Source organism: Myotis yumanensis, unplaced genomic scaffold (genome assembly GCF_028538775.1).
Source record: "Myotis yumanensis isolate MYYU_CA2020_CCGP unplaced genomic scaffold, mMyoYum1.0.hap1 SCAF_5, whole genome shotgun sequence".
In the NCBI taxonomy this organism is placed as follows: domain Eukaryota; kingdom Metazoa; phylum Chordata; class Mammalia; order Chiroptera; family Vespertilionidae; genus Myotis; species Myotis yumanensis.
Genome location: NW_027223756.1, coordinates 20,425,812 through 20,450,729, shown reverse-complemented (window position 1 = coordinate 20,450,729; position 24,918 = coordinate 20,425,812). Strand labels below are relative to the sequence as shown.

General features: G+C 53.7%; 1 protein-coding gene across 2 annotated transcripts in view; it reads right to left on the bottom strand.

The window, feature by feature from the left end:
- Positions 1-24,918, bottom strand: part of ANXA6 (annexin A6) — a 48,581-nt gene that overhangs the window by 11,322 nt on the left and 12,341 nt on the right. For both annotated transcript variants that reach the window (XM_070414576.1, XM_070414575.1), the window contains exons 3-20: positions 20,529-20,619; positions 19,490-19,584; positions 18,835-18,948; positions 17,966-18,056; positions 16,971-17,050; positions 15,579-15,635; positions 14,674-14,767; positions 14,165-14,260; positions 13,389-13,447; positions 12,338-12,460; positions 11,243-11,301; positions 9,611-9,689; positions 7,901-7,982; positions 7,048-7,142; positions 6,329-6,442; positions 3,279-3,369; positions 2,468-2,547; positions 1,807-1,860 (exon numbers count right to left, since the gene is read on the bottom strand). In XM_070414576.1, coding sequence (XP_070270677.1) covers positions 1,807-1,860; positions 2,468-2,547; positions 3,279-3,369; positions 6,329-6,442; positions 7,048-7,142; positions 7,901-7,982; positions 9,611-9,689; positions 11,243-11,301; positions 12,338-12,460; positions 13,389-13,447; positions 14,165-14,260; positions 14,674-14,767; positions 15,579-15,635; positions 16,971-17,050; positions 17,966-18,056; positions 18,835-18,948; positions 19,490-19,584; positions 20,529-20,619 — 1,554 coding nt within the window. The remainder of the gene's footprint in view (positions 1-1,806; positions 1,861-2,467; positions 2,548-3,278; positions 3,370-6,328; positions 6,443-7,047; positions 7,143-7,900; positions 7,983-9,610; positions 9,690-11,242; positions 11,302-12,337; positions 12,461-13,388; positions 13,448-14,164; positions 14,261-14,673; positions 14,768-15,578; positions 15,636-16,970; positions 17,051-17,965; positions 18,057-18,834; positions 18,949-19,489; positions 19,585-20,528; positions 20,620-24,918) is intronic.

The following is a 24,918-nucleotide window of genomic DNA, read 5'->3' as shown; positions in this document are numbered from 1 at the left end:
TGACAACTAGAACAATATGTTCCGAAATGTTAACAATGGTTATGACTAGGTTCTGGATTTTGTATTTATTTTGCTTGTCTCTATTTTCTAAAGTTTCTACAAAAGAATGCATGTACCTTTCCTAGTTATAAGGAACTAAGACCAGGGTCTAGCATCTGGAAAGGCAGCGGAGTGGGGCAGGGCTCTGGTTCCTTTGGTTGTTTCCACCCAGGTTCTCTCTCACCCCTTCTCTTCCCCAAAGCTGCAAGCGAGGCTCACCACTGCCCCCTGCTAGTAGCAACTGGAAGCATATTCTCATAGGCAGACCAGGCACCAAATTTCCAGAAGCATTGAGACAATGGATTTCAGGTCAGCTTTAAGGAGTAAGCCAGGTTCAGAGACCCTCAGCAGCACCATAGGGCCACTCTATTGAATGAGTGAATGAAATCCAGCCTCAGAAAGCCACTCTAGGGGGCTGGGTTCCCAGGTTAGTCCCTGAAACAGACTCATGATGCAGCTGGCAGACCCATGAACGGTACCCTGCAGCTTCTGGCAGCGGACTCCCAAACCAGGGGCTGGACACCTGGACGACTGGTTTGGAAGGTGCAGGGAAATAACTATATTGAGTCAGGCAGGCCTGGGTTCAAATCACACTATGGGCACTTAGACATTGTACCCTTGGCTTTGTAAGGAGTTTCATTTTCCTTCAATAAAAAGGGGGGGGGGGACGTAAAAAAGTACAAAGTAGTCTTAGCAGCATACTCAGTACTTAGTAAGCATTCTAATAGTTCTATAGTTGTCAGGTCACAGCTAAGGATGCCTCCGGCTCAGGTGCTGCAGTAGCATTCCACACCTCTGTTGGTGGAACTGGGACCTGACTCCTAATCCATCAGAGCTCTCTTCAACCCACAACTGTAAAAGAAGGGGCTGGATCCGCAGGCTGTGGTGTCTGTGCCAATCCCTGGACCTAGAGTTTTGGGGGCTGGGAGTGGGTCAGGAGAAAGAGACAGAGACCAGGACCTGGGCCAGGCCAGAAGGAGCTGGGATCAAGGCACAGGTGAGTGGGGACAGTGCGGATGGCCTCAGCGGGGGCTGCCAGCCATAGGGACACTTAGGGACAATGGATTTGGGATTGTCCAGCCTCTGTGGGAAGCCACCCCCAGACTTCAAGCTCCCCAAGCCTTAGGAGCAAGGCAGAAGCAGAGAAGCCAAGAGACCCGAGAGAACCCCTTACCCCTTTATTCATTCAACAACAAATATATATTGCGTTCTGATCACGTGCCATTTCGGTACACCAGTGAGCAAAGCAAAGATCCCAGCCCTTGATAAACTCACTTTCTAGGTTCTCCCAGGATATGACCTTCAACCTTGGTCCCATTTCATAAATAATAAACTAGGAGCTGTAGCGCTCAGGCCCCCGTCCCAGCAAACTCCCCGACCTGCTCCCTCTGGGTTAATTTCACCTGGGCTACTGATTTGCGGTGTGACTTGCAGGGGTCATTTGCCCTCTCTGGGCCTGTTTTCCCTCTGTAATACGAGGAGTTTGACCTGGATGATCTGTAAGTCCCTTCCAGCTCTCAAGGTCTGGGACTTTTAGCCTAACTCTCCACACAAGAAATACCAATAAGACCAGCACCCCATCCCCGAACATCACTCTGACAGCTCTGAGGGCCCTCAAAATCTCACTTCTAAGGGTGGAAAGGGGCAAGGGGCCCAGAGTCCAAGTGTCTGCCCATCAAACCACCCATGCCTTTGCCAGAGCCTTCCCCACTCCCAGAGCCAGGGCCTGGCATGGATGGATGTCAGCTGAAGCAGCTGGGGTCTCACCTTGGCATCTTCCCGGGCCTTCTCCCGATCTTCTCCTCCCTCCTCACGGTTCCCCTGCAGCAGGACCAGTGGGAAAGGTCAGTCCCCAGACATCTACCCTCTCTGTCCCTCAGCAGCCACAGGAGCCCTTTCCCTCAGCTGGAACGTGGGGACAATAATCCGGCCTTCATGGGGTCGGCTTCATGAGCACTACATGTGAATAATCCGGCCCTCATGGGGTCGGCTTCGTGAGCAATGCATGTGAACGTCTGGAAGGCACTTGGCCCAAGGCCCGACTCAGACACAGTGAACTTGCATCAGGGCCTGGCACCCGGGCTGTGAGAATTCAAGAGATGGTGGTGGCAGCCCCTGGGTAACAACACAGGGAAAGGTCACCCACATGGTTTCCTCTTGTCAGCCGAGTGCCCAGAAAGCCAGGCCGAGGGCCATCCCGGGAGGGCTGCCCGGAGAAGGTGGCACCAAACCAGCGTTGAAAAGTGAACAGTGGAGAAGGCTTTACACGAGGAAGTAACTGCCTCAGCAGTGGGACTGAGTTGGCAAGAAGGGAAGATCCCTACTCTTCCTCAGGATTGGGCTCCTGTCCCCTGCCCCCCAGATAGCAACCCTGCCCTCCTCCCAGGGCCCCAGAGGGCCAGCAGGCCTGGGGCCATGAATCACCCACCGTAGCCAGAGAGATGAGGATCCTTCTGAAGTGGCCAGATGTGTCTGAGCTCAGAGCATCCTCCAGGGACTTGTGATAGTCTGAGACAGAGAAAGGGGGTGTGGGCAGCTGCGGGCCAAGAGGACTGGTGGGGGGGACCTAGAGACCCAGACTTGGTGGGGGTGGTGGGGATGAAGGAGTCTGTAGTTGGTTCTTGGGAGTATTCAGCCGTCTGCTGATCTTGACACTGATATGCCCATTGGTCCTTCACCACCCTCTGCTCCTGTCCCGGGTGAGGTCTCGCCTCTCCCATGAAACAGCCTCCCTGTCTTCATTCTCTCTTCTACCTTCCCTCCTGCATGACAGTTGCTGGCTCCACAAGCACAGCTCTGACCTCACAAATTCTACCATTTAAAAGCTGCTTTCAAGAGAAAAAGTTTAAACACTCTTGATCGGTATTGAAGGTTCTTCAGAATAATATAGGGTCACTGGTGAAAAAATTAGTAAGAATTTCAAGATGGCAATGGTGTGGCATGCAATCAAACACAGGCCTTCAGGCCGCCCACCGAGCTGCCCTTCCTCTCCGGGGTGCTCTCTCCCCTCAACTCCCAGACACTCTTCTACCCTCAGGCCTTTGTCCGGCTGGGCCTCTGTCTGGAGCACCCTTTCCCCAGACACAGGGCTGGCATCACCCACGGCACTTATCAAAGCCTCCTGGCCTGAGAAAAAGGAGACAGCGGAGCTGTGGACGAGGCGGGAAGCTGGGGGACCTAGCTGTTCGCCCACCCGCCTCCCAGTAGTGCTGGGCCCAGGCCTCCTTCCCAGGACTCACCTTCCTTGTAGGCCTCATTGATGGCCTGGATCTCAGCATTGGTCCGAGTGGCTAGGATTTCGATGAGAGTCTTTTCATCGGTGCCGGCTCCCTAGAATGTCAAGGTGAAGAGCATCGGAACCACAGCCCTGATCCGCGTGCAGAGGTGCGCACGCTCCGAGAAACCACCAGGAGGTAAACACTCAGGCCACCAAGCCCTCCGGGATTTTTCTCCCCTTACCCAGACGCAGCCCCCAGACCACAGACCTTGGCCCAATCAGGGGCGAACATGCCAGCTTGTCAAGATTTCCGGAACCTCCCACAAAAATTGCTGCTTTTCTTTTTAAATGTTTTTATTGATTTTTAGAGGAAGGAAGGGAGAGAGAGAGAGAGAGAGAGAGAGAGAGAGAGAGAGAGAAACATCAATTGGCTGCTCCTGCATGCTCCCTACTGGGGATTGAGCCCACAACACAGGCATGTGCTCTGACCATGAATCAAACTGGTGACCCCTTGGTTTCTGGGTTGACGGTCAACCACTGAGCCACACTTGATGGGCAAAAATTGCTTTGGCTCAAAATTTAAAATGAAAAGAATATATGGTATATGGGTACTTGTACATAAAATGCATATACCACGTGTACATATCGGAATATAAATATTTACACACGAGTATATAAAAGGAACAGAGGACACGCATCACAGGATCCGTGACTGGTCTCTGGGTAGATGAGGGCTCACAGATGATTTCTATTTTCTTCTCATTTGCTCGGTGTATATTTTCTCAAGTTTTCACAGTGAACACATACGGTTTTGTCAGAGGAAAGAAGGAAAAAAATATGCTCTATTTGTTTATATTTGGATGTATCAGTGATACATGGACTGATCCATTAGGTCTTTGGGACTGAGGCAGCTGGGGAACCCGCTCCTCAAAGGTCCCCACTTTGAGGGAGGGCGACAAGACTGATGGACTAATCGATCGGTAGATTCAAATATCTGTTAAACACCTGCCATACGCCATTCACTGTGCAGGCTGCTGGGCTATGACTATAAAAACAGGGAAGTCGCCCTGGCTGGGTGGTTCAGTTGGTTGGAGTGTCATCCCATACACCTAACGGTTTTGGGTTCGATTCCCAGTCAGGCACATACCTAGGTTGCCGGTTCAATCCCTGGTCTGGGCGCGAACGGGAGGCAACCAATTGATGTTTCTCTCTCACATCAATGTTTCTCTCTCTTTCTCTCTCAAATCAATAAAAAAAAACATATCCTAGGGTGAGGAAAACAAACAAACAAACAGGGAAGCTGTGTTCTCTGTCCTGGGAGGTTACAGCCCAGTGGTCAAGTGGTCCCTGAGTTCTCTGCCCTGAAGCAGACTGAGGCTGCCTGAGAACTTAACAGCCTCTTTATTAAAAGCTGCATTGGTGAGGTCAGCCGATCCTCAGTGCCCAGACACCCAGGGTCTAGCCCAGGGGTGGGCAAACTTTTTGACTGGAGGGCTACAATGGGTTGTTAAACTGGACCGGAGGGCCAGAACAAAAGCATGGATGGAGCCAAAACCGGTTTGGCTCAGTGGATAGAGCGTCGGCCTGCGGACTGAAGGGTCCCGGGTTCGATTCCGGTCAAGGGCATGTGCTTGGGTTGCGGGCACATCCCCAGTGGGAGCTGTGCAGGAGGCAGCTGATCGATGTTTCTCTCATCGATGTTTCTAACTCTCTATCTCTCTCCCTTCCTCTCTGTGAAAAATCAATAAAATATATTAAAAAAAAAAAAAAAAAAAAAAAAAGCATGGATGGAGTGTTTGTGTGAACTAATATAAATTCAAAGTAAACATCATTACATAAAAGGGTACGGTCTTTTTTTTTTTTTTTTAGTTTTATTCATTTCAAACGGGCCGGGGGCCGTAGTTTGCCAACGGCTGGTCTAGCCTCATCCTTCTCTCAATTCTGTGGGTTTTTGTTTTTTTTTTTAAAGTCATTCGCTTTTTTGTCTAGGAGTTTTAAAAGGACAATCTCAACTTGCCTTGCCAGGGAATGTTTATCTTTAAATCCTTCAGAGGCCAAAGCCCTAGTGATTTTGAGGCAGGATAGTAAGAAATTAGGAAAACTCCTGGCAAGTGGAATGAGGGAAACGGAGACAAAAACAGCTGCATAAGGCTGAGCTAACGAATCACAAGATCTTATCTTCCCTAACCAAGGACACTTGGGAGCAGATGGTTCCCCAACCAGAGAGTGAGTAGCTTAAATCACCCTGGTCAGGGAGACAGGTAACAGAGACCCAGTTGATGCCATCACTGCCAGTTAAACTCCAGAACAGATGAAATCAGGGGAATAAGTAACAAAAAAGCCCAATTAGAGCCAGACAAACCCACGATGAAAGTAAAGCAGTGAAGCTGACCACAAATTTATCCCAAACTCCCCTATAGGCTGACTTCGATGTATCAGCACGTTAAAGGACACGCCTGGAAAGCTACTGAATATTCTGTTGAGACCCTGTCCCGAGACCTCCCCTAAAACTCCCACCTTTAGAAAAGAGACTCGAACCCTCAAGACCCCGTGTGTGCTCTCTCCCTTGAGCACACCCACACTGCCCCTTTCCTTGGGTGCATACTTTTGCTTTCCTTCTCCTAAACTCTAAGGGTCCCCATGAGACTTGCAACCAGGGGAGCAGCAGCAGCTTGTTCTGGGCTAACCCTCGGAAGCTGTCTCTAAGGATTCTCCTTTTACCCCTGTAACTTGTTTCCTGAGTCCATGCAGCCCAGCATGGCTCACTTCTTTTGCCTCTGCAACTTCCTTTCCTGAGTCCACACAACCCAGCCCTGGTTCGCTCCTGTTGCTGTGATTGTGCCTCTACTACATTAAGCTTCCTTTGTTTCACTGTCCCCAGCTCTAATAAACATACTCTCAAAATCACCTAGACCTGTGTTGTGACATCTTTTCCCGCATGAAGTCAAGAACCCACACATTCCAGACCGTGCAGGGCAGACCCGCCTTGGTCCTGGTCCCTTTCTGGTGACAATTTCATGTAGTTGTCAAGTCAGGCTCTAGAGCCAGACAGATTTGCTGCCCACACTGTACCTCCATGGCCTTCTTTAACTGCTTGGCATCGTAATGGTCCGGTGGCAGCATGAGCCCCAGAATCAGCCTTGCCAGGTCTCCAGAAAGCTCTGACTTTAGGTCAGCCATCAAGTCCTGCAAAGGGCAGAGCCAAAGTCACACCAACAGTAGCACTTGCCCACATGTGACCCAGGTCAGGGAGGATATATGGAGGAAAGGGGCTCCCCGTGGGGGCAAGGGTTCATGGGAGCCTGTGTCTGTTTTTGCTGATGTCGGGTTTACTGTTTAGAAGAACTCAAAAGAGGGTGGGGAAAATACAACCCGGAGGAAGACCTGCTCTCCTTGGAGCAGCAGACAGGGAAGGAAAGGGGACAGTGCCACTTCAATCCCGGGCAAACATGCCAGCCGCAAGCAGGTGCCACGGAGGCACAATGATGAGTGACACTCAGCCTTGAAGCCTCTCTGTGCAGAGGGAACCGTGGGACGCCCGAGACACTGAATGAAAACGTATACCCTCGATCTCGCCCAGAGCCGAGCCTTCAGCAACTCCAAGCCATTCACACGAGTGTTGCTGACCACAAGGAACTGGGGGGTGCAGATGTGTTCCATACCCAGCGGTGGAGATGCTCTCAGAACACGTGACCACAGGGGGCCCCCTGCCATGAAGACCCAGGTGCCCCACGGTGCAGAGCTGGCTGCGACAGGCCAACAGACAGCCCAGGTCCCAGGCTGTCCCTTACCCGGCCGAAGTGAGACTTGAAGGTCTGCCGAAGCTGCTGCCGCTGGGCGTTGCTGCGGTGTGTGATGATGTCAATGATGGTGTCCTCGTCGGTTCCTGAGTCAGAAAGCCACGGGGCTCAGAGGCAGGCCTGCGGCCCAGCTCCCCCCACGCCCCCACTGATAGGCCCTGTCAATCTCTGACACAGAACTCTGTCTCTCAAAAGCATCTTTGCACTGTTATCTTTGAGTCCTAGATACACTCAGCAGACACCATCCTTCCCAAGAGACAAAGGAAAATGAGGCCCGAGAGCAGGTGCCTTCACCCCAGGTCCCAGGGAGGTGCCCGTGGGCAGAAGCGGGGAAAGGGCAATGGAAGCCCCACCCTAGATGCTGTCCCAGTGGCCTTTCTGAGGACGGGCCATCCATCTACCCCCAGGATAGTTCTCCCACAGGACAAATGGAGGCCTGGAAGGGGTGGCCACCAGGGGGCGCTCCCACCTGAGCCTGGGGACTCTTGGGTTACAGGGTCCACACCCCTTATTCGGCATGTGGGGGGACTGAGACTTGGGAGGCTTGAGGGATCTGCCCAAAGTCACACAGTGAGTCGGTGGCAAAGCCAGGACAAGAGCCCAGGCCTGAGGACCTTCCACCTGCACTAGGACATTGCTCCTGAGGGGCTCCTTGGTCTCTGGGAAGGGACTGTGCCAAGTCCCTCACCAACCCCTCCTGGCCATGCCCCCTCCACTCAGGGAACCAGGAGCCTCCTCAGGAGGGTGGAGACTCAGGGGCCCAGGGCTGAGCCCTCTGCTCTTGCTCCTGCCTGGCACCCTGCCAAGCTCCAGAGGCCACCCGGTCCCTTTCCCGGCTCCTTACCAAGCCCCTTCATGGCTTTCCTTAGCGCTTTGGCATCTGCGTCAGGGTTGAAGTCGTTGGCTGGACGCACGGTTCCATTCAGCTGCAAGAAGCAGAAATAGACTGAGCAGGTGCTTGGAGGCCCCCCGGGGGGCCAGGCCAGGAGAGGAGCATGCGAGGGAGGGGAGGCTATCCCCACGAGCCCCAAACCAAGCAGCTTGGGGGGAAGAGGCAGGAGTGAGGGCATAGCAGACAGACCCTTGCCCGGGAGCTGAGAGGGAGAGAGACAGACCTACGGCAAGTGCTGGGCAAGCCAAGTGTCCAGGCTCTTGCCCAGTCAGCTCTGCCCTGGCTCCACGGGGGCCTCCCCAGTCCCTCAGTCTCGTCCTGTCCCCAAGGCCCTCCTGCCTCTTAAAGAGCCACTGCCCCCCGAAAAGACAATAGGAATGCTCTGGAATACTAGAACAGTGTTTCCCAAATGTTAGTCACCCCTGAATGACCTTCACATTGTTTTCCATATTTGTATACATCCTAAGCTTTTTAACTTTTTTACTGCATTCGTTCTCTTTTCTGTTTTCCTTAAAGCATTCCTTTTGAAATACATTGAAATGCTGCTCAAGGGCAAGGCTTTCTGTCCAGGTTGTTCTCTGACGTATCCTCAACAGTGCCGGACACAGTAAACACTCAAAAATATTTGTTAAATTAATGAATGAGTAACATAATTTATATCACTATCCCAGGTAGGAAGTTGGTATCATGTTCTATAAACCCAGGAAAAGAAATATAACACAAACAAAAAACCCACATTGTCAAATACGCATCACATTGAAGCAGGTGCCGTTCTTGCCAAAAGCAAAGACGCGGAGCTTGGAGCTGGCTCGCTCGGCTCTCTCTCGCTCTCTCTTTGTGGAAAAGGAAAATCAGCAGGTGTGGCAGAGATGTGGCACTGACCAACACCCTCTCTGTGACATGACCAGAGAGAGTGAAGAAATGAAGAGGAGCAGCTCTCTCGCCCCGCGAGGTTCCGTTATTTCGTGCTGCGGAGGCCCGCCTCTCCCGGCTAAACTCATTTCCCATGTAACTCCAGGTGATATGCAATGGCAGCTCTTGCCTTGTAATTTGGGAAACGCTGTTCTAGAACATCAGAGCCCAAGAGCCCTTCAAGGGCACCGAGACCGCCATGTCCAACACCCTCATTATAAAGGTGGAGACAGAGGCTCGGAGAGAAGCGGGGACCTGCCGAAGGGGGCACAGCGAGTATCCAAGGTCCCGGATATTTCCGTGTGGCGCCCTGCTCCCACTCCTGAGTGGTTTGCTCCAGGCACTTCTGTGAACACTCTCGTCCTCGTCCTTTGTGGAGCCTGGGTCTGAGGGTGGTCAGGACAACCTTGAATCCTCCGGTGCACCCCTGGGTGCCCCTCTGTTCTCAGCTTTCATGCCTCCTCAGCCCAACTGTTGGACCCAGGATGGGACAGGCCCCTCCATGGAACCAGCCAGGTTAGCAGTTAGTGGGCCAGAACCCTTCCCAGCGTGTTAGAAGTCAGTGCAGGAAGCAGATACCCACACCAGAGTGCCCACACAGATTCATCACTCCCAGGAGAAAAGGAAGCTTCAGATGCGAGAACCCTGTGCTGGCCAGCAGGGGGCAGCTGGGCGCTAACCAGAACAGCAGGAAAGTGCGAGCAGGAGAGTGGAAGCTTGTGGTCAAGCAGGAAGTGGGGAGGGTCTGACCTCTACTCGGCCCACTGCACTAAGCTCCCACATCTGATAGGCCACCTGCGCTGCCTCCGGGAAGAACTGGCCAGCAGCACTGGAATGGAGGGGGTGGGGGAGGACAGGAGGGAATGTCATCGTAGGCACCACCACCACACACACACACACACACACACACACACACAGTAAACCCATCTACCTTCTCCCCAGCCTATGCCTCACCCATTCACCAGAGCCCTCCCTCCTTCCATCTCTGAGGGCCTGCTGTCCTCTCTCTCGACCCGCTGCAATGCTGGCTCTGCCCAACAGCCTTCCTGCCCGGGTCCCAAGCAGGACAGCATTTCTCCAATCCTTCTACTCCCCCTCTTCCTTGTACTTTGAGTGATTCCTATTCAAGTCTCCCCTCAGAAAAGGCCAGGCCCAGCTTATGGCCACATCACCTCCAGCGCTCGCTCCTCCTGCAACGCCCCTGGCATGTCGGGTGCTCAGTCAACATCTGAACTGAACCACCCGCTGTGGCACTTACCAAGGGGAACCAAGGTTCTTGTAGCCCTTACTTAACTGGGCCCTGGCAAGCCAGGGACTCACAGATGGAAGGAGGGAAGGGAAATCTCAGTGCCCACAGTTCCCACCCTAGCACACTGGTCAAGTCACACTCCAACTTCATCTCTGCACTGGCCCACCACCCGGCTCATGTGCCAGGAAGAGGCCCCCAGCCCGGCTCCCTCACGGCCTCACCTTTGTTCCCCGCATTCTATACAAGTGCGACCTCAGTTATGAAAATGAACCAGGCTGGCCCTGGCTGGTTTGGCTCAGGAGTTAGAGTGTTGGCCTGTGGACCGAGGGGTCATGGGTTCGATTCCCGGTCAAGGGCTCGTATCTCGGTTGTAGGTTCCCTACCCAGGTGGGGGCCCATGTGGGAGGCAACAAATTGATGTGTCTTTATCATAGTGATGTTTCTCTTGCTCTCTTTCCCCTTCTTTCCTTCCTTTCAACCTCTAGAAATCATTGGGGAAAATATCCTCGGGTGAGGATTAAAAAACAAACACACACCAAACTAGGCTGTACCCTCTCATCTCAGGGCCTTTCCTCCATCCCAAACCCTCTCCTGCAGATGCTGACTTAACACCCCCGCCCCCATCCCCCTTGGGCCTCAGCCTCATTGTCTTCAGGAGCCTCTCCCAGCCTGGGCTATGCACCTCTATGTGCTTCCACAGGCTCACACCTTCCCCCTACAGGACTGTCCCGTATATATGCCCTGGTCTGTATGCCTTTCTAGGCTGCAGACATCATTAGGTGCTTCCCACGAAGGCACTTTGTAAAATATACTGAATACACGAGTAGGGAGAGCAGGCATCTATATTTTTGCCATTTAACGGATGACGAAACTGAGGAGCAGCTATGAAGCAGGCCTGGGCCCCATCTTCTGGTTCCTGGTTCACACCCCCAGGCTGACGTTCCAGGAGCAGACATCGTGTGTGCAAGGCCACGTTCATGTTCACACACAGACACTCGGACTTTCACCCGCATAGTGCTCCTGGCTCGGGGAATCCCCAAGCTCATCCACTCCATCCACTAGGGTGAGGGCCAGGACAGCCCTGGCCTGCCGCCCCCCCAAGGCCACTGCCCCGCGGCCAAGCACCCACTTACTCATCGTCTCCCCCACACAGCTTCAGCAGAGCCTTCTTGTATTCGCCAGAGGTGTCATTCTGGAAGGAGGAAAGAGAGCAGGGTTACCTCTCACCCAGCCCTGGGATCCTCAGACAAGGAGAGACGGTTCTGGGGAGCCCCAAAGAGGGGAGGCGAAACATTTATTCACTGAGGCCCTGCCTCTCCTCCTGTCTGGCAGTGGCCGAGACACCAAACAGCGGTGTACCCGCAAGTATTTAACAACTGCTCTCTGGGGAAAAAAGCAAAACAGCCCTGATGTGTAGCATCTGCCAATTTCTGGGTATAAATACCTCCAACGGACAATTCCAAGCACCAATCTGATTTCATAGACTGTGAAATTAAGAAGAAACGCTCACTGCTCATCTACCAGATAATCCCCAGCCCAGCCCTCCCAAAGTGAAGACAGGCCTCCATGCACAAAAACCTTGGCAAAGGCAAAAAATAAGCAAACAAACGCACATTTAAGGGAGGTGGCATATTCCCTCTTGGAGCTTCATAATGGACTTAACACATTAAAAGCTGTGAGAAATTCTGAGATAAAGAAACTGGCTTATCTTTGCTTATTCTAGTTTTTTCCCAAACATTTTCCCACGGAGCCCTTTTGCATGTCATGCCTATAAAATTCTGCTTTAGAAATACACTTAGGGGAGCATAGCCTGAACTCAGAAAGCTTCATCCCATTCACCCCCAAAAAGGAGAAAAAAACCCCAACTCTACATCAGTCTCTTGACCAAGTCTCATGAGCTGGACATCCCAGAGTCAGCAACTGGCCCAGGGCCAAGGGGTTCCCAATTAACTCTTCAGTGTCCTCCCCCTTCTTCCCCGAGACTGAACGCTCGCCGCCCTGGGATGGAGTCCTCCTGGATTCAGCTTGCGTGCCCTTCAGGACCCAGCCCTGCCTTCTCTAAGAGGCGCCTCTCGGATTCACGTCTCACAAGCACCGGCAGACATTAGCTTCCCCGAACGTGCCACAGGCAGGGCTCCCGGAGCTCCCGGGACTCGAGCTTTCCAGGACAGCCGCTCCCAGCCCTGTCTCGGCAGGAAGCCCCCGCCTCGTCCCCTCGCCCCGCTTACCTTGATCATGCTGTAAAGCGACTTCTCATACTTGGTCCGGAATATCTCCCGAATGTCCAGCATGTCCAGCTCACTGCGGGAGACCATGATGCGGATCAGGGTGTTGTCCCGAGTCCCCAGGCCCTGGAAGACAAGTGGGTTTGGGGGACGGAGTTGAGAGGAGGCCAGAGCGCTGACAGCCCCCCACCTTAGTTGAAAATACAATTTTCCTAACAAAACGTTATGATCAGGAGCAAAAGAAGCAGAGCCTGGCCTTCCGTCCCTGTGTGTCCCTCCTGCTTTGATCTCCATCATTCCGACCCTCGTTAGTTTACCTCACTTTGTAGCTCTAAGCAATACACTGTGTCAGTTTGCACATCTGGGATCTTTGTAACTGTGCCACGGTGACCTTACTTTCCCTGCTACTCCTGATGGAGACTGGGTTGTTCCTAGTGTTTTCCTGACACAGACAATACTGAGAAGACTGTAAGAACACAGGCCACACCTCTCCAGGGCCCCACTCTGGCACTGGGAGACACAGAGTAGGCTGCCCACCCCTGTGGGACGGCCACGCAGGAGCCTGGGCCTCTGGCCTCTGGCAACACATGCCTGCCTCCATTTCCCTGTGTGCTATGGGCATGTCATCGGTTCTCTGTGTCCTGGGTGTTGTCAGATGCCCAGAGTGCAGTCGCTGGGTCATGTGTGAGCATCGTGACTCTTAGCGGACAATGCAAAAGTGCTTTCTACTTACCTCGGTCTCTATATGAACATTCTGATTGATTTTTTTAAAGTGGGGGCTTCCAGTCCACCTGACTGGATGGATTGGGTGCAGGCTGTCACTGTGCCCTCTGCTCAGTCGGGAGGCCAGGGCAGGTACTGGGTGGGAAGGTGTGTGATCAGGGAGCATCGCAGGCTCTGGAGCTCACCTGGGACAAAGTGCTCTCACTCTGACCTGTGGCCAATCCCCGAAGGCTCCCTTGGGCCAGTGGACCACAGGGACTTGCCCAAGAGTCCTGGCGGGGTGGGCAGAGACCCCTCCCCGAACCTCGTTCACATCAAACCCATTACGTACCTTCATGGCCTTGAAGAGCCGCTCAGCAAAGTACTCAGGGGTGCTCCGGATACACTTCACTGAGAAGAAAGAAGAGGTGGTTTCAGGAGGAGGATGGGGTGACCTGCCCCTGTTGCCATTGCTTAGGGGGCACCAAGTCCAAACCCAGGAAGAACCTGGCTCCTGATAACCTGCAGCCCCAGAGCGTCCCAGACCTGCCCACTTGTACCGCAAACCCAGGGAGTAAAGAACTGAGGACACGGGTCTCTTGTCATGTGGGTCATGCATTACAAAGACCCACTTTCTAGTCCTTTGGGGTTTCACAGGGAACTGGGCCGGATGGGTGGTAGCATCTGGGCGGAGCAGGGAAAGGTGTGTCTTTAGATTCGGCTGCACTGAAAGGTACTGGCTGCTGGACCGCTGGACCCCGTGGGCAGAGCGGCCAGAACCTGACCACTGGAAATGGGGCTGCCAGGGGCCAGCTCTGGGTGGGAGGATGAGGCCTGGGCTGTAGCCCTCTCCCAAGAAACACACACACAACCCAGGCTCAGACATGCGGGCTCTTGGAATGTCTGGATCGCAAGGGCCTCTGGGTCAGGCACTCCGTCCCTGCCCCCATTCGTCAGATGACGACACTGAGGCCCAGCAAGGATAAGAGGCTTGTTTTAAGTCAACAGCAGATTGGGAGAAGCCCCAGGTTTGAATGTTGACTCCACATTGACCAATCAGCTCCTGGCATCCCTCACACCGGAAGTTCATTACAAAACGCAGCCCCAGAAGGCAACATCAGGACGTACCCACAGCCAGCATCAGCTTCTCAAAGTCCCCGGACAGCTCCGCTCGGATGCTGGCTTCGATGGGCTTCCCCGTGTTCTTCAGATACTCATCGAACACTGAGGGGGGCAGAGAGTCAGGGGTGTCATGAATGTCCCCGTGGCATTGAGAACAAACAGGGACGTCAGAGGGGGAAGGCGCTGTGGCCAGGACGGAGTGCCAGCATGAAGGCAGGGCTGGTACCGGGGAGGTGGCAAGGAGGGCGTGCACACCACCAGCCACCTGCTGCGAATGCTGTGAGCGCCTGTGCGCACCTCGGGCTCCAGCGTGAGGACAGACGGGACTTAGGTGGAGGGGATAAGCATCCTCCTAATGACTCTGGTGAAGGACATACAAACCACAGCCCAATAAAATCGGGACCGGCGTCTGGGCTGCTGATGAGGTAGTTCCCACGCTCCGTCGTAGGGAAGGAGAAGAACAGAATTCTTGGCACAACTCCCAGGGGGCAGCTGCAGTCTTTCCTGGTGCTTACCCAACCGAAGATGCTGCTTGCTGCGATTCCCCAAAATGTAAACGAACTGGGCTTCATCTGTTCCCCATTTCAGTTCCCCCGCCTCGTACAGGTCCTGAAGCGGGAGAGGGAGGACTAAATGAAAGAGGAAACCTCAGGAGCAGGGCTCGCTGGCCAAGACTCTCAGAAGTGATGCTGAATCCCTGAGCAGACCAGTAACGGGCAGCCTCAGGACCTTTGCATATTCCGCACAGCTTTCCCCCTTTCTTTCTGGGAAACTCCCAGTCAAGCTTCAAGTGCCAGATGAGACATCTCATTGGTTCTCAAAGCACTTCCTGATATCCCCAGGCAGACCTGTTTCCCTCTCTCCCCCTCTCTTCCAGTTCCTGCTTATTTATAACTTTGATCCACTGTAGATTACAGTGATTTCTTTATATGCCTGTCTCTCCACTATGACCTGGACCCCTTCAGGACAGGGACAACATCTTAGCATTCTCTCTATCTGCCCCTCCAGAGTTACTGCATACAGTGGGGCTCAAATGCCTGGAATGTTCGGTATATCTAAGGACAAGGTGTTCGTGTGATTAATATAATCCCAGTACTGTCTGATTTCGTTTATTAGAGATCCCTCAATGCCTGGCAGAGTGCCTGGCACACAGTAGGTGTTCAATAAATATTAACTGAATAAATGGAAAAATTAAGAAAGCTCCAAAATACATCTTACCCACTTTACCCATGTTGTATACCTTAGAGAGACAACATAAATCCTCTCTTTAACAAAACACTATATACATGATGCCCGTGAGTCAGTTATTTCTGGTATTTGCAAATTACTTCGCCTCCAGCCCTTCCCCAGGGCCCCAACTATTCCCGTCCCTTTGGGCTCCCTTGCTGTGCCTCAGGGACCTCCATCAGGGCTTGTTTACCTGGGCATCCTGCTGCACCAAGTCCTCGCTCACTACATCGTCCTCCTCCCTGGTTCCCTGGGCAGAGAGACAAGGAACACGTGGTTCAGATGCCAGGACCAGGAAGGCCTGGTGCCAGTGGTGGGCACAGAGAACACTGGGAAAACCCCGGTGGCCCGAGTGTCCAGGAGCAGTGACTTACAGCAGCCACTGAGTCGAGACCACATCATCTATTTTGTGGGGAATCATAGTCCCTCCACTGGCTTTTCCCTTCATCCTTGGAGCTGGGACCAGAAGGGGGGTCCTGGGAACAACCAAGGTCCTTCCAGGTGCCCCCGCCCTGAGGAAGCCAGGCCTTGTATCGAGAACACCTCGGAGGGCAGGGCCCCTGCCACAAGTCCTGGCACAGCCCACGACGCCCGCAACAAGATCACAGAAGTCTGCATGTGTGCCTTCTGGTAGGGGCTCCCACGAATTCACCAACCAGGATCTGAGGCCTGGGCCCTCAGATCTCAGCTCAGACGCTGTGAAGGCACCAAATCCCCTGGTGCTCCTTGCTCCCCCCAGGTCCTCGGCCCATCAGACACTCGCAGGCACAGGGGACAGCCAACAGAAACAAAGCGGTGGCTTAATTACACACACAGCTTCCTAAAGGTTTGCTCCTCGGAGCTGGGCTTGCCTATCTCAGTGTCTGTTCCCACAGGGCCTGCGGCCACAGAGATGGCTGCGCGGCTGGACAGGTACAGGTCAAATGGCATGAGACCTGCTCCCTAGTGCACTGCAGTCATGCAAAATGCAGGCCTGCTGCTGCCAGAACTTTCAATTATTCAAAAGAGTCCAGACGCCTGGAGTTTTCTAACAAAATCTCCCTGTTTGTAAACGTTGGCAACTAACTAAATATGGTTGTTGTTTTTAAACCCACTGTGTGGGGAAAATCCCTACTTGGCAGCCTTTCTAATGGTCTCTTTTTTATGTGCTCCTCTGTGGGGAGGGAGGAGCAGCAGGGCAGCTGTGGGGGATACAGTGCGGCAGCCCCGGGACCACCACAGCCCTGACTGGAGAAGCAATGGCAGGAGGGAGGCCCGGAGAGGAGGGGGAGTGCGTACGGAGAGAGGAAAGAGGTCACAGGAGAGGATATTCCTGGGCACAGAGAGGAGGGTGCGTGCAAAGGGAAATGTGGGTCACCTGCCTGTGCAAACCATGGCAACAGAGCAGACACCTGGACGCTCAAATTCTACACCAGGTGAGCCAGAGGGAAACCATCTCAAGTTCAAGGATAAATGGGCAAAGGGGGAGGGAGTGGCCGCAGTATGTGAGGAGCCACCAAGAAGCCCCTCACAGGCTACCCCGCCTGTGGGGACAGGGCGGTGCACTCTGGTAGAGAGCTCGGGGGAGAGCCCCCCATGGACCAACCTGGAGCAGGACCACGAGCATCTTCTGGAAGTGGCCTGAGGTGTCGCCAATGATGTCAGCCTCCAGGTCTCGCTCGTAGGCTGCAAGGTTGGAACACAAGCTCTAGTCCCATCCCCAGGACACCCCAGGGATCCAGGAGAAAGGTCCCTGCTACCCCCAAATGATCAGATATTGGTTACAAATCCCAAACCCCAGTCTCCATGACAACCCTGGCAAGACCCAAGGTGTATTTTCACAGTTCCTTGTACTGACCCATGAAAAGATATGATGGCATCTCTATCCCCACCTGTGCCATCCTCCTCCGGGCACCATCATCGCTCAGTGGACAGCGGCTACCGCCTCCTGACTATTCCCTCTGCGTCTGCTCTCACCCCCCTCTCTAATCCACAGCAACAAGGGTGACCATGCCTTAAAGCCATGTCTGATCACAGGCTCCTGCTTTCCACTGGACTTAGAATAAAACAGCATCGCTTCCTCTTGTCCCACAATCCCCTGTGCCCCACCCTGCACTGCTCCAGCCTCACACTGGCCACCAGGCTCATTTCTGCTCCAGGGCCTGGGACCTGCTGTTCCTCTGTCTACCAGGATCTTCCCCCGACTCTCTAGTACTGGCTCCTTCTCATTCTGCAGGCTTTCCCTGACCACCTGTCTGAAGCAGGTCTTCCCCAGTTAAGGTTTCATTCTTATATCATTTGTCTCCTTCATAACATCACCACATCATCATCATCGTGTTTTAACTGTTCATTGTCTGAATCCCTCATTATCTCATTAGTCCATAAGCTCTCGGAGGCAGGGACTACATGTGTCTTGTCTAGTGTCATATCCTGAGAACCTAGCACACTGCCCAGCACAGAACCCCTGTGGACAGGGGGACAGTCAGATGAGGGAAGGAGGAAAGAAGATGGATGGATGGATAGGTTCTTAGGGTCTCCATCATTGCAATCACCCCCATTTCATGTCTAAAATCCCCAAATGGCCCCTCCCACCCATCTCACCATCTTTGTACGCTGCCACCAGCTGGTGGATCTGCTCATTGGTCCGGGAAGCCAAGATCTCAATGAGGCACTTCTCATCGGTGCCGATGCCCTGGGAGAAGAGAAGGGATACATGAGTCAAGGGCTGGGATGGGCCTTGGGCTGGGATCCTGGAGTGGCCAGAGCTATGAAACCCTCAGCATTTAGGGTGCTCCTACTACAGTTTGTAAGCAGCGATTGGGAAATACTGCTCCGAGAATCAAAAGACATAGATTCTAGTCCCCCCTCTGCCTGTAGCTTGCTTTGTGACCTCTCATTAAGAAACTTTATCTTTCGGCCCTGGCTGGGCAGCTTGGTTGGTGAGAGGTTGTCCCAATATGCCTAGGTTGCAGGTTTGACCTCTGGTCTGGCCACATACAAGAAGCAACCAATCAATACATAAATAAGTGGAACAAATCAATGTTTCTCTCTTTCTCTCTCTCTCTCTGTCTCTCTCTCTTTCTCCCTCTCCCTCTCCAAAATCAATCAATAAATTAAAAAGAGACTTTATATTTCTGGGTCTCAGTTTTCTCATTTGTAAAATGGAGATGCTACTAGTCGCTCTACCACCTCATAGGGATATGGAGAAGGTAATGATCTGCTTCCTCAGGACTGGGAACTGCTGGTGTGGGTGTCTGGGCCAAGGGCCCCTTTCCACACTGACCTGTGTCCCACATCTGCCCACCTGGAGGGAACGTGGTTCCCTTCTGGGAAAGGGTTTAGGCAAGCTGCCTCCTGAAGCAAGGCACATCCGTGCGTGGGTGAGGGCTCACTGAAGACTTGTTGTAGGGCCAGAATCTTACCCTTAACCACGTCCACACCCCTAACACACACAGCCTCACAGTTCTTACCGAGAGGGCGTCTTTAATTTCTTTGGCATCACAGTAGGCAAGAGGCCTCATCAGACCCACAATCAGTCGTTCAAACTTCCCCATCAGCTCATACTTCAAGTCTGCAATGAGGTCCTAGCAGGTGGGGGTGGGGGCGAGAGGAGGTGGGGGAGGAAGGGGAAGAGCAGTTACACTGATAAGAATTACATTTAATGAGCATGAATTCTGTGCAGGCACTGGGCTAAGTAAGCTCATTTAATCGTCACTCTTGGAGGTGTGTGCTATCATCAACCCAAAGAGGCAGGCGTAGAGACTTCAGGTCACCAGCCCAAAGTCACGCAGCTAGCAAGTGGTGCAGGGGTCAAGTCCACAGCGTCCTGCCTGCTCCCCACCATTGCTTATTTACTTGTTTATTGTGTCTCCCTCCCACTATCAGTGAGTCCAAGGGGTTGCCACCTCCCTCCCTGGTCTCATCCATCCGCGTGGCCATAACACCCAGCATAGGGCCCAGGCAATTTGTGGCTGAACGGTCCCTGACTGAAGAGAAAGAGAGGCTAAAAATGCCAGCACAGAGGCTGACCGGGAGCAAAATGCTTGAGAAAGACCCTGAAGGAACACACAGGTGATGAAATCATTCCCCCAGCCCCACCCCCTGCCCTCCGGTCGCCATGGTTACCTTGCCATAGAGGGACTTGTAGCTCTGGGTGATCTCCTGCCTCTGTCTGTTGCTCCGGGAAGTGATCAGCTCCAGGATGGCCTCCTTGTCACTGCCTGGAGGAGGGGAGGACACCGTCACCTTACCCAACCTGCCTCCAGGAAGCCCACCAGGGCTGCTCCCTGCAGTCCTCGGCATTAGCCTTCTACTCATCAGATCAGGTGGTGGCATCACAGAGGAGGACCTATGGGGCCCATCAAGCCCCCACTAAGAGGGATCATAGCACACGCAGTATGTATGCTCAGAGGGCCCATGATTCAGCTCCTCATCACACAAAGAAGAAAACTGAGGCCTGGGGATGGGGAGCAAGGACTCACCCCAGGTCTCACAAAGAGCCTGGCTTAGAAGAACTCAGGGGTCCTAACACCCAGGACAGGGTTCTTTCAACAAAGAAAATAAAAGAGAATACTGAGGCCTTGGCTGGTGTTTCTCAGTGGTTAGAGTGTTGGCCTGCACACTGAGGGGTTGCAGGCTCGATTCCTGGTCAAGGGCACATACCTGGGTTGCAGGTTCAATCCCTGGGCCCTGTCGGGGCGTATGCAGGAGGCAACCGATCAATGTGCCTCTCTCACATCAATGTCTCTCTCTCTCTCTCTGCTTACCTCCCTTTCTACTCTCTCTAAAAATCAATGGAAAACATATCTTCAGATGAGGATTAACAAAAGAACAAAAAGAGAGAATACTGAGAACCAAGTTCAGGGTAGTGGTCACCCCGAGAGGAGAGGAGTGGGGTGGTCAGCAGGAGGACCCGCCAGGGGGTTCTGACCACAGGAGGAAGTGGGGTGGCAGGTCTGTGGGTGAAGCTTCTGTTTATTCTTTAGACCTTGCTGGTCTGGAGTATTTCATTGTAAAATTATGAAAAATAATAAAAAGAGGAAACAAAAGAGTGAGTGCATCTTCCATCTCACCCCCACCCCCAACAGGGCTCAGGGCTGTGCCCACAAGCCCCAGCGAATCCCGCCTCCTTTCCTGTGACCCACTCCCAGTGGTGGGCACCCACCGATGCCCTTCATGGCGGTATACAGAGCCTCGGCATCCTGGCTCGGATCGAAGTTGGGGAAGTCATGAATGGAGCCGCGGTACTTGGCACCCTGTGGAGAGAAAAGCAGACGGTGCGCTGCTGAGCCTGACCCTGACCCTGACCGGGGCTCCCAGCCCCAACCTCAGGTCATATTCCCAGCCCTGGCCACAGGCAGAGTCCAGATTGAGCCCCTTTTCCTAATATTGAGCGTTGACTACAGAAAGCCTGGCTGAGGGCTGACTCTCTTGGTATCTGCGACCACAACCTGCCCCAAGGACGGTGCCAATTCCCCGTGGGACGGTGGCCCAGCCGAGCCCACGGCCCTGTGCCACTTTGCTGGGTCCAGGAGAGATAAGAAGCCAGGCCTGGAAATGATCCCTACAGGGGTAACAAGAGCCCCACATATTTCTATGGCACTCTCTGATTTACAAAGCCCTTTCGCCTTCATTATGACTCTTTAGCAACTTGGAGAAGCACCTAAGACAATCTCTACCACAGAAACAAAGACACCCAGAGCCCAGAGGAGGGAAGCCTGTTGGCAGGGCCCCTGGAGGCCAGCTCTCTGCCTGCTCCGCTCGGCTCTCCAGCTCCAGAACCCTGCAGCTGCCAGCTCCTGGGGGCGGGGGTCTTGGCCCGGAGAGCCCAGAGCCACCCTCAGAATCAATGCCAGGACAAGGCACCGCCCCTCTGGGACCAGTAAACTGAGCTGTGAACTGGTATCTGAGGACAAGCTGGCTGGGTGCTCGGGGCCAAGGGGCGGAGACGCAGAGCCAGAGGATCTTAGACATCGAACCTGAATGCACAATAGGCTGGTTCACAGCAAAGTCAGGGGTGGGTCTGCTACACGGCCTGAGAAGCATGGGGTCTAGGAGAGCAGCAGAGAGCTGAGAGCCGAAGGTGCCAGGGCCCCAGGCACTGAGCACACAGCTTGGGGACAGGGCATTCAACCTGGGCCAGGCCTGACATTGCAAGCTAGAGATTCAGGGAAAGAGAAGACCCCATCCCGTCTTTCGCGAGCTTCTGACCCAGTGGAGACAGGGACAAACATAAAGCTTGCAGTAAATACCCGAAGACAGAGGCCAAGTAAACTGGGGAAACAGCAGAGGTGGAGGCCAGCCTGGGGGAGGGAACCAGGAAAGCTTCGTGGGGGGTGGGGGGTGGCCCACATAAACTGTGCCTTAAAGGAGGAAGTAGGCAGGCCTCCGATCACCTCCCGAGTCTCCCAGGGACCTGGCCAGGCATTTGGGTGCTCTTTGGTTTATGTCTGCAGTTGCTGGCTTCTCCGAGGTATGCACGCGTGGGCGCCGCATGGGCACAGGGTTGCTATTTAAAGTTCTGACAGGGCGGATGGCCAGAAAGGAACACAGTCCTCTTCCCGCCATCAGTGAATCCCTTGCAACCTGATCACAGCCCTGGCCAGAGAAGGAAAGAGGAAGGAACACGTGCCAAATACCGGGACCAGAAAAGACAGTCCCTCTAGAAAGCTCCGAGTGTCTGTCCTGCTCACTGACGTACTCCAAGCACCCAGCACAGGGCTTGGCACAGCAGCACCCACTGAAGACGTGTTCCCTAGATGAATGGGTGCGTGAATGGGTGATGACCGAGTGTGTCTGAGCAGAAGGAAGGTGGAATCTAAGCTGTGTCCTAAAGGAGGTGTAACAGCTGGCCCCACGGGGGCTGGGCAGGGAGAGGGCTTCATACAGAGCAAACAGCCTGCCAAAGGCTTGGAGGCAAGAGCAAGCAACATTGAGGGAAGCAAGCCCAAGGCTTCAGCGCTCAGTGCAGACGCCCAAAGTCGTCAAGATCACGCACTGTAAACTGCCAGGAGGGAGCAAGAAGATAGAAACGTGTCCCCAGGATGAAGGGCAGAGGTGTCAGCCATGGCCTGTGAGCTGAGAACCCTCTCCTGTCCCTGCTCCCCCACCTCCACCTTCTCCCTCCTCACACACTGCGGTGGCTGAGGCAGTGTTTGGGGAAGCAGCTGCAGCTGAAAGATGAGGCAATGCCATCCTGGGGGAAGGGAATTCTAATGACAGGCATAAGCCTTGATCAAAATGACCCCTTAGAGCCAGGCCGTTGTGGCTCAGTGGAGGAGCATCAACCTATGAACCAGGTTTGATCCCCGGTCGGGGCACATGCCCAGATTGTGGGCACAATCCCCATTAGGGGACGTGCTGGAGGCAGCCGGTCAATGTTGATGCTTCTTTCTCGTGGATGTTTCTTCCTCACTCTCCCCCTCCCTTCCTCTCTCTGAAATCAATAGAAACATATTTAAACAAAAACAAAAACTATCACAGCCGCCAGAAGAGGTGGGGTGCAGGGCGCCTCAGCACTGGTCACACAGAGACAGTCCTTCAAATCACCAGGCTCAAGTGTCCCGCCATCGGTTATTCTCCCACCAACTTGGTGAATTTGGTGCCACCTGTGCAGCTGCCCCTACTTCTCCGGCAGACAGGTTCCAGGCCTCAGGTGCCCATGATCGCGGGGGGAGGGAGAGCAGAGACAAAGGGACTTTCCACCCTGAAATATTCAGCAGGTCCGGATGCCAGCTGGTGAGCAGCCTGAACCCTGGGGCTCTGAGGTCTTGGGCCCCATCCAGGCTGCGGCTAGAGTAGGAGCGCCCAGGCCTCTCGGGAGCAGAGGTGACACCACCCAGAGAGAGGGCTGCGGCCAGGGCTCCCCCGGAGAGCTGCCTTGATCAGTCCTGACCCAGGCCTCGTCTCTGCACCTGCTGGAATTCCAGCACCTGCCCTCTTGGCCTGTCCTCAAAGTGTTCTTACTCCCATGATCACATTCAAACTCAGACCTCCCTGTGCAACTGAGGCCACAGAGCCATGCCTCCGGCACCTTTCTGACACCACACTATTTCCTCAGTCTTTGGGCCTCCAGTTCTCCTCTTCTGAACAGAAAGGGAGGGAGACTAGCACAATCACAGAAGTAACTGGGAGTGATCTGGGCCAGAGGAACGAGTAGCTTTTCTGTGCATGCATGCATGTGTGTATGTGTGTGTGTGTGTGTGTTTGCATGTGTGTGGTGAAAGCAGGCACACTAGAAGCCGAACTAAGGTGCTAATAATTGGGAGCAATAGACACAAACTTGGAAGACCTTTGTCACACTTCTCTAGTATTGTCTTCTGCAACCTCCTCCCCTCCTTAACCCTTTGCACTCCGAGCATGGCTGTTACTGCTACTGCCTGAGTGCACTGCATCCCCTCCCTCCCTTCTGCTCCAGCAGTCCCTCTACCTAGACCGCTCAGCCCCTTGCCCTTTCCGAGTAGCGACTCCAGGCAGCTGCCCCATTCCTCCCACCTGTGTGCCCCCAGAACATCAGCACCGTGCCTGGGGGATTCCAACTCACCCCATAGGACCCGGGACCCCTAAGGGTCTGCCACCCCAGGACTCTTGCTTGCAGGATGTCTACTGGCCTTGGCCCATGGCAACATGGGTCAGCCAGGCAGACAGCATGGTCTGGGAGCACTAAACCAGGAGTCCAAGATCTGAGCCCTAGGTCCTGACCCCTCTGATCTCCCAGGGTCTGATGTGTCTACTTCAGTCACCCAGAATCTTGCAATTTGAGTGCCTCTCAGGAAGTCCTTGGGGATGACTGCCCATGGAGAATGAGGAACAGCAAAAGTGCTGCCTTGGATCTTTGCCCATAACCGGGAATACCCTCTCCTCCTGGTCAAAGAGGCCCCTTGTGCCAAGTGTACTCACAGAAGCTCACAGGGGGCCAGAGCTATATCGTCCTATATCACATGATATACTGTGCTCTTCAAAACCTGTGACTAGACATCCTTAAGGCTCTTGTTCATTGGGGACATGAAGACAGGGACGAAGTTTAGTTTTCACTGAGCTCAACCACCTCACAATGGAAACTGAGGCCCAGAGAGGGTAAAGGATCCACCCAAGATCACACAGCTTCTGTGTATGTCCATGGCCAGAGGCTCTGTGACTGAAGTGAGGCACAAACAGGCCAAGTCGAGAGGCCCTTCGTTTTATTCTCCCTTTCAATCCCATTGCTGCAGTGACCATGTCTCTTTCGCTAAAGCCAGGAAACAGGCATCTCTCTCAGGCAAACCAGGCACAGAATGACCCTCGCTCTTTCCAAGGGCAGAACCCGGTCCTGGCCACACACAGGAGTGAAAGCTCTGACACACCTCAAATTCTACTGCCCACAAGGTGTCACACAACATGAAAACTGGGGTCTTGCCCGGCTGGCGTGGCTCAGTGGTTGAGCGCCCACCTAGGAACCAGGAGGTTATGGTTCTATTCCCAGTCAGGGCACATGCCCAGGTTGCGGGCTCAATCCCCAGTAGGGGACATGCAGGAGGCAGCCGATCAATGATTCTCTCTCATCATTGATGTTTCTA